General features: G+C 35.8%; 3 protein-coding genes across 5 annotated transcripts in view; 2 read left to right on the forward strand and 1 right to left on the reverse strand.

Moving 5' to 3' along the window:
- LOC137618745 (amyloid beta A4 precursor protein-binding family B member 1-interacting protein-like) overlaps positions 1-316 on the forward strand; it is a 46,767-nt gene extending 46,451 nt beyond the window's left edge. For both annotated transcript variants that reach the window (XM_068348922.1, XM_068348923.1), the window contains exon 6: positions 82-316. In XM_068348922.1, coding sequence (XP_068205023.1) covers positions 82-99 — 18 coding nt within the window. In that variant the 3' untranslated portion in view covers positions 100-316. The remainder of the gene's footprint in view (positions 1-81) is intronic.
- On the reverse strand, positions 275-9,336 carry LOC137618746 (large ribosomal subunit protein mL42-like). Its single transcript, XM_068348924.1, has 4 exons — positions 9,177-9,336; positions 6,373-6,509; positions 5,446-5,594; positions 275-411 (listed from the first exon to the last, which is right to left on the reverse strand). The coding sequence occupies exons 1-4, from the start codon at positions 9,226-9,228 to the stop codon at positions 357-359; spliced, it is 393 nt and encodes a 130-aa protein (XP_068205025.1). The 5' UTR covers positions 9,229-9,336; the 3' UTR covers positions 275-356.
- Positions 9,337-11,707: 2,371 nt separating this feature from the next.
- Cul2 (cullin 2) overlaps positions 11,708-15,327 on the forward strand; it is a 36,392-nt gene continuing 32,772 nt past the window's right edge. The window contains exons 1-2 of one of the 2 annotated variants that reach the window (XM_068348925.1): positions 11,708-11,784; positions 14,626-14,859. In XM_068348925.1, the coding sequence (XP_068205026.1) occupies positions 14,635-14,859 (225 nt within the window). In that variant the 5' untranslated portion in view covers positions 11,708-11,784; positions 14,626-14,634. Of the gene's footprint in view, positions 11,785-11,835; positions 11,999-14,625; positions 14,860-15,327 lie in introns of those variants that run through there. The other variant, XM_068348926.1, reaches the window with a different exon arrangement.

Consider the following 15,327-nt stretch of genomic DNA (forward strand, 5'->3'; position numbering starts at 1 on the left):
ATCTTCTATCATTTTCGCAATTTTTTTTTTTTTGTAGTAAACCTATCGTAACCTCTAATATATTACTTATATCTTTTCCAGCAATCAGTCATGAAATAAGAAGAGAACACCTAGAGATCGCACTAAAATATCTCACCGAGCACCGGTCACCTTCGCCTTCGGCACGGCTGGTGGTTGTGCAGTTGAAACCCTTAGCAAATTTAAATGTACAGCTTTTTTCATTCATGGGATAAAAGGAGATGTATATGTTATAAGATTTTGAATAATATTCATATTGTACAGTCATAATCTTTTATTAAATAAAATATTTACAAAATGGCCATTTCATGCCACATCAGATGATGTTTCGGTTCACTCTACAAGTACTCCCTGTCTCTCGGAGGGTTCTTCTTGGCGAAGCGCCTCCCGGGCCTGTTGGGAAAGAGAAAGAAGGTTATAAATAGGGTAAAATTCAATTTGAATTATGTCAGAAACTCTTATATTAACCCTTTTACTCCCAGGCTATTTGGAACTTTCCAACCCTTAATCCCGAGGCCTTTTTTTTTCAAGCACATTTTGCAGTATATATTTTTTAAATTGCTCTAACAGCCTTAATTTTCGTCATAGGGAGGTCAGGTTGGTCTCGTTCTTTTGGAAACTGCCTGAAGTTTCTCAAAAAGTTATCAAAAATATGCAAAAAAAAAAATTAAATAGCAGTTTTTTGCAAGGATGTACCAGTACGTCCATGGGGGTAAAGGGATGAGTTTTGTGAAACGTACCAGTACGTCCTTTGGGGGTAAAAGGGTTAATGTGCTATATAATCTCAAGCAACATCCAGTAGTTATTCATTGTTGGAACTTAAGCAAAATATCCATCTACAATTTCATGAAGACTTGTACGGTAATTTCAAAATGAACTGGATTTACTTCATTTTCTACAATTTTATGAAGACGTAATTTCAACACAAACTGGATTTACTTAAGTATAGGTTTCATAAATGCTGACAGTTTAACTTCTGGTCAATTTCTTGGTTGCATTTATTAATTAACCCTCGCAAGATCGAATGACACGGCGCTCATGTATAGCCATGAGTACTCCATAGAAAATTTATTCTGCTTTCTAATGCAACTTTCCATTTCTTTCAATTTTTATTACTTTGTTAAATATGCTACAAAATGTCAACATAAATTGGTAGCAACTTTACATCATTGGTCACAAAAAGAAAAGTTTTCAAGCCATGATTCTGAAAGCGATATTTTCCCGGCCTGGATACCAGAGGGTTAAAGAAGTTTCAACCAAAATGAAATGAAAAGTCATAAAGCAGTATTTAATCATGCAAGTTCAACAATATAAATCCTGACATGAATAATTTTCCCAAATAAAAAAATGCGCAATTAATACAGGAAAATATAGAAAATGTTTCTTCTATTCCTCAAACAAAATGTTCTTGGCTTCAAAAGTGATTAGGTAATATAAAATGTTATCACTAGTACTTAATATTTCTCATTAAACATAGGGGATATTTGTAACCTTGGAAACAGCACATTGAGTTGAGATGGCATGAACGGGAAAGCGGTTTCCTCATGATTGGTAAAGATAAAAAAAGAAAAATATATACCAAGGCACTTCCCCAAATTTTGGGGGTAGCCGACATCAACAAATGAAACAAAAACAAAAAAGGGGACCTCTACTCTCTACGTTCCTCCCAGCCTGACAAGGGACTCGACCGAGTTCAGCTGGTACTGCTAAGATGCCACAGCCCACCCTCCCCCATTATCCACCACAGATGAAGCTTCATAATGCTGAATCCCCTACTGCTGCTACCTCCGCGGTCATCTTTTAATGATTGGTAAGATCAGTAAACCAACGGTATAGTAACAAAACTTTTGAGATGTAAACAAGACACGGACAGTCGAAATGGTATTCTGACCAGCTGCTTCAAAGCAAGTTCAGGTTTATGGTAGGGAAGTGAACGGAACCTTGTTGACATGTAGCGCACCTTACGCAAAGGTTTACTCTAGCCATTACTCGAGGGTCTTAATGTTGGTTCTTCGGCCCTAGCTTCTCTTATTATTATTAATACTAGCTAAGCTACAACCCTAATTGGAAAAGCCCTTATCTCCAATTGGGAAAAATAGCCCAGTGAGGAATGGAAATGTAACTACAAAAGTAATGAACAATTAGAGTAAAATATTTTAAGAGCAGAAACAACATTAAAACAAATTTCATAATATGAACTATAGAGAGAATTATGTCAACCTGTTCAACATAAAAGCATTTGCTACAAGTTTAAACTTTTGAAGTTCTACCGATTTAACTACCCGATTAGGAAGGTCATTCCGCAACTTGGTCATAGCTGGAATAAAACTTCTAGAATATCTTACCTTTCTTCATTTTGTGGTTCAATATCTTTAGGATCAATGCATTGTTTTCTACCAGTTGCACTACTAGCTACTATAGTGGCCTAACAGACCCTGGTGCTGGGATATACATATTTCCCAGCACTAGGGCACTGAACCTAAGTAACAGCAAGATTGCCTCATGAGCAATGTTTTTGTAAAGATAAAAATACAGAGAAGATTCGTAATTTGAAGTAAATATTGAAAATTGGAGTAGGAAGACCAGTTGAAAGGCAAGATTTCAAAACAAAGATCAGAGAGATAATATGCGACTAGGAAGAACTCGTATGAGAGCTGAACCTCTGGGCAAAAGCCCAACTGTATAAATTGATCAAGATAGAATTTTGTTACAAAATTTGAAGAGGCGTATATTTTATCATGCCAGTTGTAATCTCGTAAGTAAGACTGTACAGTCTTGTGTCCTTATGTCTTCTATAAAAAGAAAAAAAATGGGTTATCTCTAGAATTGTAATTTTAATAAAAGCAGCAAAATTCTTAAGATTTTAATAGGGTTGTTATTATTGTTATTAAATGCTAAGCTACAACCCTAGTGGGAAAAGCACGATGCCATAAGCCCAGGGGCCCCAACAGGGAAAATAGCCCAGTGAGGAAAGGAAATAAGGAAAAATAAAATATTTTAAGAATAACAATATTAATTAAATATTTCCTATTTAAACTATAAAAACAAAACAATAGGAAGAGAAACTAGATAGAAAATGTGCCCGAGTGTCCCCTCAAGCAAGAGAACTCTAACCCAAGACAGTGGAAGACCATGGTACAGAGGCTATGGCAATACCCAAGACTAGAGAACAATGGTTTGATTTTGGAGTGTCCTTCTCCTAGAAGAGCTGCTTACCATAGCTAAAGTCTCTCTTCTACCCTTACCAAGAGGAAAGTAGCCACTGAATAATTAGAGTGCAGTAGTTAACTCCTTAGGTGAAGAAGAATTGTTTGGTAATCTCAGTGTTGTCAGGTGTAAAAGGACAGAGGAGAATCTGTAAAGAATAGGCCACACTATTCGGTGTCTGTGTGGGCAAAGGGAAAGTGAACCGTAACCAGAGAGAACGGTCCTATGTAGTACTGTCTGGCCAGTCAAAGGACCCCATAACACTCTAGCGGTAGTTGAACTGAAGAGTTTCTTCTAAAGACTGAAATTGCATTTTACTTGATGAACAACAACTAGAGGGGCACTCGGTAGAGTGCAGACATCAGCCTTGGCCACTTATTTCTTGACCTTTTACTCGACTTTGACCTTAACATGTATTAATTGGTGTGGATATTCATACACTCAAATATGAACCAAGTTTGAAGTCTGTGTGACAACAATGTCCAAACTTATGGCTGATTACATGAATTGGACATTTTGCTTGACCTTCCAAAATCTAATCATTTCCAGCTTTTAAAGCCCTGTCCACACGATCGAGCATTGCAGAGAACGCATCGCTCAACCGACTCCCTTAATGTAGGGATAACAGTGGGGAAAAAGATTAAAGATTCAGAAGTACTGTAATAGCAGAATGTTGCAGTAAATTTTGAATACTGTATAAACTTTGTAATTTCAGCGCCTTACTAAACATTTTCAATCGGTATTAGCCAACCTCCCGATTAGCCTCCGTGGGCTAGAAGACATAGGAATAACAATCTAATCTGAATTATTTCCATTATCTACAAATAATTAGTCCCTTATTATTCCATTTGCTTTCTATCTCTGCCACACATCCTTTTACCCACCAATTAGATATATTCTATCATTTGCTTATTCAGATAATTTTAACACAGGCAAACCACTCTGTAAGCAACATTACAGTACGCAATTTTAACGGCTGATCCCTACATGCGGTTCACGGGTTTAAACATTCAAACAATAAACCTGTTTAACCCTTTTACACCCAAAGGACGTACTGGTACGTTTCACAAAACTCATCCCTTTACCCTCATGGACGTACCGGTACGTCCATGCAAAAAACTGCTATTTAAATTTTTTTTTTTGCAGATTTTTGATAATTTTTTCAGAAACTTCAGGCCTTTTCCAAAAGAATGAGACCAACCTGACCTCTCTATGAGGAAAATTAAGGTTGTTAGAGCAATTTAAAAAAAAATATACTGCAAAATGGGCTAGAAAAAAAATAACCCTTGGGGGTTAAGGGTTGGAAATTTCCAAATAGCCTGGGGGTAAAAGGGTTAAAATGCAGATGACATACCTTCTTGATCCTTAACCAAGTCCCATCGTATATAGAAACAAACCAAAATGTCGTTAACGCTACGCAAGGAGAAAAAGAGAAAATTGAAATGGTTGCACCTCCGGGATTCTTTTTGACCAAAGGACACAGTTTCTGCTCAGCAGCATCAGTTTGAAACTGCGCTCATTTGTTCCCAGAGGAGAGGATTGTGAGATAAAATCCATATTTATTATTCTAAGGGCGAGAAGCTACGTAGATATTAGCTCTGTGACTTCCAGGTAAAACATCTTTGGGTTCATCTTAGTTGAAAAAAAAAAAAAAAAGAGAGAGAGAGAGAGAGAGAGAGAGAGAGAGAGAGAGAGAGAGAGAGAGAGAGAGAGAGAGAGAGAGAGAGAGACTCTTGGTCCGCCTACTTTGTTTTCCCGTATTTTCCATTATTTACTTTGGGGTCTCATATTATTATTATTATTAAATGCTAAGCTACAACCCTAGTTGGAAAAGCCCGATGCTATAAGCCCAGGGGACCCAACAGGGAAAATAGCCCTGTTAATTTGTTCTCGTCATTTATTTATTTCCTTTCCTCACTGGGCTATTTTTCCCTGTTGGAGCCCCTGGGCTTATAGCATCTTGCTTTTCCAACTAGGGTTGTAGCTTGGATAGTAATAATAATAATAATAATGAGGAAAGGAAATAAGGAAAAATAAAATATTTTAAGAATAGTAACAATATTAAAATAAATATTTCCTATTTAAACTATAAATAATTTACATTACTTTGAATGCCATATCTACATTCCCAGGTCACTATCATACAAAAAATAAGTATTTCATCTTAATTCAACAACAGTTTGGTAACCACCGAGCAATGCATACGTAAACCTAACTCACCTGGGGAACCACGGATGCTTTGTCGTGTACGTTAGGTCTTGCAGTTCCTTTCTGACGAAGAACGGATGCTGGTGGCGGAATAATTTCTTCATGGCGTTGGCGTCTTCGACCTTGAGTATCGTATCGGCTTTGGACTGCTCGGGTAGAGGCTGGAATCGTCGTTCAGATATAATTAGAGACGTTCAGTATCTGGTTAACGTAATGAGCCTCTACTCTACGCTGTTATCATTAAGCTGGTTTTACTGACACTAGTTAGCTATCCTACATATGTACATACATACATACATATACCAAGGCACTTCCCCCAATTTTGGGGAGTAGCCGACATCAACAATGAAACAAAAACAAAAAAGGGGACCTCTACTCTCTACGTTCCTCCCAGCCTAACAAGGGACTCAACCGAGTTCAGCTGGTACTGCTAGGGTGCCACAGCCCACCCTCCCACATTATCCACCACAGATGAAGTTTCATAATGCTGAATCCCCTACTGCTGCTACCTCCGCGGTCATCTAAGGCATCGGAGGAAGCAGCAGTATGTAGTATCAAGAATTTCTACGTAATGAAATACTCCTAAAATAATTTATATGATTTGTGTTCCGTTTTGCACTTGTTCAAAATACTCTTTATCGTGCTAAAAACTTATCTTTAAGTTCTGTCAAAAGTTTATTATCGTTATAAATATCCTTATCATTATTATAAGCCAATCTACAAATGTAGTTGGAAAAGCAACATGCTTCGTCGAAAGGCACCAATAAATAAATCAGCCCAATATATATGAAGAGATAGAGAAAACTAAAAAACAAACTACTCTATAAAAGAAAAATAAAGAGATAAACAAAGAATTAGTATTTGATTCCAAAGACACAAATTATTACCATAGCTGTCTGTCTTTTCAAACTAACTATAGCAATAATCAACTCGACTCACCATCGTCATCTCGTACGGAATTTGAGGCTCAGGGTGCCAAGCCACTATGGTTCTACCGTCGTCGGTAATCACGACTGCCTCGTCGCGACCGGGGGTGCTCGACGCACAGCGTACATTCAGCCCGCTCCTCAAAGCTCCTGTAATAGTAAAGAAAATCAACACTTTCATAATATCAGTGCAACTTAGAGAAAAAATTTAGATTGATTACACGTAGCAATATCTTGGAGGGGAGGTGGGTCGCTGTGCCGAATCTGGGTCATAAGGCTCAAATGTGCAAGCAGCTACGGTGTAATAGTTTGCCATTCCGTAATACCTAAATAACACCACTTAACCCTTTTACCCCCAAAGGACGTACTGGTACGTTTCACAAAACTCATCCCTTTACCCTCATGGACGTACCGGTACGTCCTTGCAAAAAACTGCTATTTACAATTTTTTTTTGCATATTTTCTATAACTTTTTGAGAAACTTCAGGCCTTTTCCAAGAGAATGAGACCAACCAGACCTCTCTATGATGAAAATTAAGGCTGTTAGAGCAATTTAAAAAAAATATACTGCAAAATGTGCTTGAAAAAAAAATAACCCCTGGGGGTTAAGGGTTGGAAAGTTCCAAATAGCCTGGGGGTAAAAGGGTTAAAAAACACTGAAAGCACGACAGTACAGTACTCCTTAATAAGTGAATGGTGGAGTTATGCTATCTTGGAAGTGGTTCAAACTTGCGGCGAATGTTTTTATGTTGAACGGGCTGACATAAACGTCTTCATATTTTATATATGACAAACCTATTTTAATGTTGTTATACATCTTAAAATATTTTCTATAATTGTTCATTACTTCTCATAGTTTATTTATTTCCTTATTTCTTTTCCTCACTGGCCTATTTCTCCCTGTTGGGGCCCTTGGGATTATAGCATCCTGCTTTTCCAACTAGGGTTGTAGCTTAGCTAATAATAATATGAGACAAGACCCTAGAAGAGTTTAAGTTGGGACGCATGAAACGAAAGGGAACATGGAGAGCGATGTCCCTACTCTAGGGGATAAGAACAGAAGGTCTTAATTTTGGGGCCCAGAAGGGGGGAGGGGGGAATTCATGGCCAACTCTAAAGCATGTCGTGTCTGCCAGTAATAATGACAAACCCACCGTTTAAAATAATATACTGTGAACTAATATCAGAGGTGAAACATTCCTAGGATGCTTACAAACATAATTGGCATAGGATAGGCCATTCCAAAATACTTAAGCTTTAATATTGAGGATGTTAGTATAATATATCAGAGCAGCCTCGAAGACAGGAGCTTGGGGGAGAGCGTGGAGTGGAGAAAGGAAAATCTTTTGAATATATACTTTTAATCTCTAATCTCTAAATAGCAGTTTTGGCATGGGGTCTCTGTATGGCTAATGGATCTTGGGGCACAAAAACCCGGCGTGTATTGATCGACTCGAAAGCTAATATCAATTACCGAACGTTGTCTGAGTTCAACTTTTAGTTTTTGGAAACTGATGGTGGGTTACTGGTCGATCAAATGCTCCACTGGGGAGACGTCCTCTTATAGAGGCGATCACGATGGAACTGGAGAGACGTTGGTGGGCGAATGATTATTGTTAAACAAAATCAGGGCACTTGCGCATGAATACTCAGAAGCTATTAATTGGTTCAATATGCCGGCTAATGACGATCTTTTTAATTTCAGTAATCTGTCGTATTGTTAGTCATCTGAAAGTAAAAATTAAAGGTAAAATTTTACTGTATTACAGGGTATCATTTCGAACACAAAATATAGGTTTTCCTGTAGTAATGCATTATCGTCGGATATAGATATATACATTTCTGAAACTATTCATTTCCGACAAGAACGAGTGTCATTTCCGAAGAGAACGGACCTTTTTCTATAGAAAATAGGAGTTTTTTCCCTAGGTTACATTATCCTGTAATACAGTACAATAATACCAAATTAAAATCTTAATAATCACCCACATGGTTAGCGTATCTTTTACCATACCATACGGCAGAGCAGAGGCTGATTGGAGGCTTTGAATAATGACGGACAGGACCTCCTTCCTTCGTAGAACGCCTAACCTAGACTTCCCCACCTAACTGAACCTACAAGTCGCGTCCTAACCTACGTACATTACAAGGGCTAATGGGCCCACTAAAACCACTCTAGACGGGGTTGAAAATAAGGGGCGTGGCCGTAATCGACCAATTAAGGAAAGTGAAATAAAACATAAGCATATAACGTAATATATCTAGTTTAAGAAATATATAGAAATATGGTTTCATAAGCTGCGTGAGGCCTAAGTCACGGTCTAGGTTAGGCCTACACGATAAAAATAATTAAAAATTTATCAAAAATAGAAGACAAAAGATGATGATGAGTTTGATTAGGGTAAAAATAAAGTTTTGTATAGTTCCTCATTCGACCGACCACAGGCGTCGATCATAGGCTGCGTGAGGCCTAAGTAGTGGTCTAGGTTAGGCCTACATGATAAAAACGATTAAAATATATTAAAAATAGAAGACAAAAGATGATAAAAATTTGATTAGGGTAAGACGAAATTCAGGCATATGTATAAGGACAATAAGGCCTATGGAATTTCTCGTGATTTTCAGCCTTTTTTTAGTAATTAATCATAAGGGTTAGATGAATATAATATATAAAACTGTGTCTATCATATAAATATATATAATTCATAAACGGGCAGGTGTTAGGGCCAAGAAGACCCATCAACACACCACGATTAGACGGGGCATATTTAAAAACATATTTAAAGCTTCTTATAATATAAAATATATATTTCTTACCACTTTTAAAGATTCCTGATGTAATAGATAATGTTCTCCTCAACATAGCCATTGATTTTGATTATTTTTTTATATGAAAATTGACGTTTTCCAAAATTTGTTTTCGTAAAATAAACAAAAATTGAGAAATTGTGTTTTTCAGCCTCGTGGAATTAGTCAGGCCTTTAATGATAGTATTGTTTCTCATTAATTGATTATAGGAAAATTTCATTCAGGTATATTTTCCTAATATATTTTAATTATCCTATTATGGATAGGATAGGATAGAAACAAGTTGCTAGTATATTGATATATATGGTTGTATAAAAATAAATATATTTTTTAAATATTAACAGGTAGAAATCACATTTTGGTTACCTCTATTCTAAAGACATTTTATTATAATTTAATCTATTTTTTTCTCTTACGTTGGAATAAATACCACCAGCTCTTCCAATGAAATATAATATAAAACGAAACTATTTTTTGACACAAAACAGTTTTATAAAGAATAGATGAGAGAAAATCTTTATGATAATAGATTTAACCTATATAATAAATATTACAGAGTTAGATTATAATATTCATCAATAGTAGGCCTACATAAAAAAAGCTATTATTGACTTAGATGACAAAAATCCTATACAAAATTATAAGTATTTTACAATCTGAAATTTTGAAACAATAATCATCTTGAATTAATATTTGATAAAAACAAATATAGAAAAATATCACATTTATTGATACTTACTTTAAGAAGAAACGATAGAGAATTAGAATAAAAATCTTTTATAATATTCATAACTGAACTTAGGCCTATAGTTACACAATTATTACCTTCTAATTTCTGTTTCAGATGTTTTTTTCTTCCTTCTCTCTTCCTCTCCTTTATTTCATGGTATAAAAACAAGGTTTTCTCCTCTCTTTTCTCCTTCTCTTCCTTCCCTTGCTACTTTTAGTATCCTCTACTTCAGTTTGCTCTCTCAGCATCCATGTTGTTCTTTGTCTCTTCGTGTTATTCCCATCATTATTCTTTCCATAGATCTTTTTGAGTTGTAACTAACTTATGGTCTAAAGGTTTATAAAGACTCAAAGTTTTTAATGCATAAGTCAAAGCTGTTAGGACCATCTGATTAAATACTTTTTTTTCTTTTTAGAGAAAGTATCATCTTACTTTTCATAATCTCATTTTGTTTACCAAAGCCTCTCTATCTAATGTTACTTTATACAAAATATCACGTCCTGACCATTCCTCGAATAGTCTACCGAAACAGAGATGAAATAGAGATGATAACTGATTATTTGTTGATAATATTCATAAAACTATTTCCATTGGTGACACTAAAAAAGCGCAAGAGAAAGGTAATAATATTCCAAACTATTTAATTACTAGAATCTTCAGCTAGGGTTAGCAGCTCTTCCTGAAGAAGGACACTCCAATATCAAACTATTGTTCTCTAGTCTTGGGTAGTGCCATAGCCTCCGTGCTGTAGTCTTGCACTGTCTTGGGCTAGAGTTCTTTTGCTTGAGGGTATACTCAGGCACACTGTTCTATCTATTTCCTTTCCTCACTTAACTAGTTTCCCTTTTGGAGGCCTTGTTGGGCTTATAGCATCATGCTTTGTCAACTAGGGTTGTAGCTTATAGCTAACAACAACAACAACAACAGCAACAACAACCATAATAATAATAATAATAATAATAATAATAATAATAGGAGAGAGAGAGAGAGAGAGAGAGAGAGAGAGAGAGAGAGAGAGAGAGAGAGAGAGAGAGAGAGAGAGAGAGAGAGAGAGAGAGAGAGAGAGAGAGAGACAAAATGAAGAAGAAATTAATAGATCGATAGAATCATATAAATGAAAAAATATGAAGAATGAGTAAACGCTAGAAAAAACCAAAGTTTAAGAATGTTATGAAATAGAGGATTGCTTAAGAACTGTATAAATATATAAGTATTGACATATAAGAGATGATTCACGAATGGTAAGGTTATATATATATATATATATATATATATATATATATATATATATATATATATATATATATATATATATATATATATATATATAGAGAGAGAGAGAGAGAGAGAGAGAGAGAGAGAGAGAGAGAGAGAGAGAGAGAGAGAGAGAGAGAGAGATTTATATTTTATTATAGGAAAGGATACAGACTACAGGATAACCGGAAAAGAGAGACATTACTAAATTTAGATGCGTAGACCATTTCTAGTATGTGTAAACATAATCGTCTAGGAAATAATCCTTAAATTTAATTAGTTTATTTAATTAGATTTTGCATTTATTATTATAATTTAAATTCTATATATATCATCCTTTTAATTCTATTATTTATTTTCCATCTACGAGTGAAACTGCATTTTATTCCAATGAAATAACGTATATATTTTCCAATTTAATCACTCGAATTAAAAAGAAATGAATGAAGGCAATTATAATTATTTAATGTAATTTAAAATATATAGAATATTATAATATAATTGTTTTATTAAAATAAAGCTTCCTAATCTGACATCTGAAAATTCTTGTCGACAACTTAACGTCGCACAGAGAGCTCTACCGCTGGATCATTGTTTACATGTCGATTATTACTAAATTTTTAGTGTATTAAGGTAATTATCCTCGCTATTTTACGACTGTCCCCACTCTCTTACACTACTCGAATAATGTAATCGCAGAGGAGATTACATTAACGGTTAAATATAATTATTAGGAGGCATTTTCAGACGTGTGGGTCCAGTGTGTGCGAGTTCTCTCCCAATCAGCTGTTGTGGTGAGGTCTTCGAGGGTGGACGAACATTTATATATTTTTCGTCTTTTATAAATGTAATATATTATTTTTTGGTCTTTTATATCAATGGTGTCACGTTTCAATTGATTTTTTATTACTATAGTGAATTTGTAGGGTTTTTATATTTCGGTTTTGTGTGTGTGACCTCTTCGGTGGGGGTTGAGGTCACTGCGTTAATGGTTAGGTCATGATTTGTAGTTATAGTTTAAGTATATTTATTCTTTGATTTTTTTTATTTTTATAAACTTCTGTAAGTTTCAAAGGAAACAAATTGTAGTTAATGTCGAATCCTAACTTTCACTCCCTAACCTAACCTAGTGTGCCATTTATTTTTATTAATTTAAGTTGTTTCTTCACCCACACTCCAAATTGGCCTAAACCTACCTACATTAAGACGCTGTTCTTATTCATTGTATTTTGTGCACCCATTAGAGATTCGCCAAAGTAATACAGCATATAGAACACTTAATTTAAGGCTAATGTATCATAATTTGTTTGGGGGTATCAACCTGGGGTACTGTGTTCCGATTCATCGGACCAATCACACCAATTTCCAATTTATTCCGTCTCCTTACTCGTCTTAGCTTTGGTTGGCAAGAGGGTAAAGTAATGCTGTATTTTCAAAGCCTAAATTGTTCAAAGTGTATTGCCTAAACTGCCAATTCTAATTTAGGTCGGGCTAGGATATGTGTTAGAATATTTTAGAGTTTATCAGAATCATACCTCAAGCTTTAATTTCTATTGGTGTTCTGTTGTTCCTACAGAAATACAAACCGTCGCCATTTATCGAGAGAGGGATTTCAGTGAAGTTTGAACTGCCATTAAGATTTAACGAGGTGGTTATAAATACCGATGGGTGGCGAGGAAGCCCCACCCACGTGTCAATCAACAAGACCAGGACAATTGACTTCGGCCTGAAGTAGTACTCATGTATTCTTACTGCCTTTCATATTTTGGCCGTTTCAATTTTTTCTTTGCTTTTCCAGGATGGCCTAAATAGATGCGTGTAGAAGTGCAGTTGGGAACATATAAACCTGGCAAAAAGTGTAGTAAGTTTGTCTAAGCCTGCTATTGATCCCCGTCTTCTATGTATTTTTTTCAGCGGCCATGACTATTCTTGGTCATCCCCGTTTTGAGTACAAGTTGTGGTCCTCTTATGTGTTGGGTGAAGACTTTTTGCCTCTATCTTTGCATGTTCAGATTATTAACCCTTTTACCCCCAAAGGACGTACTGGTACGTTTCACAAAACTCATCCCTTTACCCCCATGGACGTACTGGTACGTCCTTGCAAAAAAATGCTATAAAAAATTTTTTTTTTCATATTTTTGATAATTTTTTGAGAAAATTCAGGCATTTTCCAAGAGAATGAGACCAACCTGACCTCTCTATGACAAAAATTAGGGCTGTTAGAGCAATTTAAAAAATATATACTGCAAACTGTGCTGGGGAAAAAATAACCCCTTGGGGGTTAAGGGTTGGAAATTTACAAAGAGTCTGGGGGTAAAAGGGTTAGTAGAGTGGCAGGAGTCATTACCTTTGCCCGCTAAATAGAACTAGGTGCTCTGATATATCCTTGGGAAGTTAAATCAGTTAGATTTTGGTTTACAGTATAGGGACTTCCTTTCTACAAAGGATAAGTCTCTATTAGAAGGATGATGATTAGTATTTGTCCTGGAGCAAATTACAAATTTTTAAAGTTATTCGTATCCTTCCTTCTAAAACTTCAGTCATTAAAGTTGCACTTTCCGCCTCAATCAATTTAAGGTCAAAAGTGTATAGCTTATCTGCCACCCGCCAGTATCTTTACTTGTTTTGGGTTTAAATCCAACCCTCCACTGAAGTCGAGTGAACTACTACTTCTCGGACGGGTCCATATCAATCATCTAGCGAAACATTTTCATTATAACTTATACAATTCTTTGATTGTAGCATCTTCCAAATCATATGATCTTGTGAAAAGTAATGTCTTTAGTTTCTTCTTAAATTCAATTGCTTCCTTTAGGTCCTTCATTTCAGTTGGCAGTTTATTATAATGTCTAGGCACACAGTAGCTAAAAGCCCTTTCACCAAATTTACTATTTGTTACAATCTCGACTGCCGTTCCAGTTTTGTTGTAGTGGTGGAAGTCATGCCCCTGTGCGAAGGACAATGGTTTGCCTAGTTAGGAAAAATACAAAATTTTAAAAATTGTGATATTTCGTGAATAAAGTCATGCCGTGCTTTATGCTTGGTTATTGATTGATTGATTTAAAGTTTTCAGGCATCCTGACATTTATGCTTGGTTAACTGCAGGGGAAATAGAGAGAGAGAGTTTAGTTTTTATGGGTTGTTGTTATTACTATTATTTTTATTATTGTTATTGTTGTTATAATCATTATTACCTGCTCAACAGTGCAGTACAATACTGTCTTTATTTTTGTTCATTTACTATGTGCGTTCATAAATCTTTTCACATAAGTATAGTATAGCAATTTGGAGTAATAGACATAAGCTATTATAAGTATTTTCTACTGTATGTAAAGATCAAAAAAGTATAAGATAAAAACAATGCAAAAATGCATTTATTTATAGATGCCAGCCATCTTTATTTTTTAATCTTAATTAAGTTTTGCCTTCATATTCTTATCTTTTTTATTTGCTAACTTTTCGGTTTTCTTCCAGGCTGACATAATGTCGTTAAAGCCTCGCGCGGTGAATTTCGACGAAGTTTGGGGAGGGCTGCTCGAAACGGTACAGCAAGTCGTGACTATGGAGACCATCAAACGCAGCATCTGGAACGAGAGGTTCTCCGATGTGTACTCCCTCTGCGTGGCCTTCCCGGAACCCCTGGCCGAGCGCCTTTACACGGAGACGAAGAAGCTCCTGGAGAATCACGTGCGAGAGCTGTACTCTGAGGTGAGTCGTCGAGAGTGCATTGTAAAGGGGCAGCTGTTGATTAACTAAGTTTTATGCAGTATGTGTTTGTCTTAGGAAGCACTAACTATTATACTTGACAGTTTTATTTTTTATTTTTTATTTTTTGAGGTCGTCTAAATGTTTATACTATGTAAGGTTCTGTTGGTTTCATTTTGACCTTGCATAACAACCAACCATGAAAATATGTCAACAAAATTTTTAAACAGAGGCTCCAAAGTTCCTCTACTGTCACAGCATTTTGATCCCATCCTATCCATTGATCTTTAATCGGAGAATAACGTCGGCAAAGTGGAAATGGCCGTTATACTTTTAAGAAGGTAAACATAGTTGATCGCTGGATGGAGTCACCCTCACTTTGATTTCGGCCGAAGCTGTGTATACATGCATCCTGTTGCGTCTCTGTCTTGGGTGTTCAATCATTTTTCTTTTCAGAGTGATTGGTGACTT

The sequence above is a fragment of the Palaemon carinicauda genome, chromosome 25 (genome assembly GCF_036898095.1).
Source record: "Palaemon carinicauda isolate YSFRI2023 chromosome 25, ASM3689809v2, whole genome shotgun sequence".
Taxonomy (NCBI): Eukaryota; Metazoa; Arthropoda; class Malacostraca; order Decapoda; family Palaemonidae; genus Palaemon; species Palaemon carinicauda.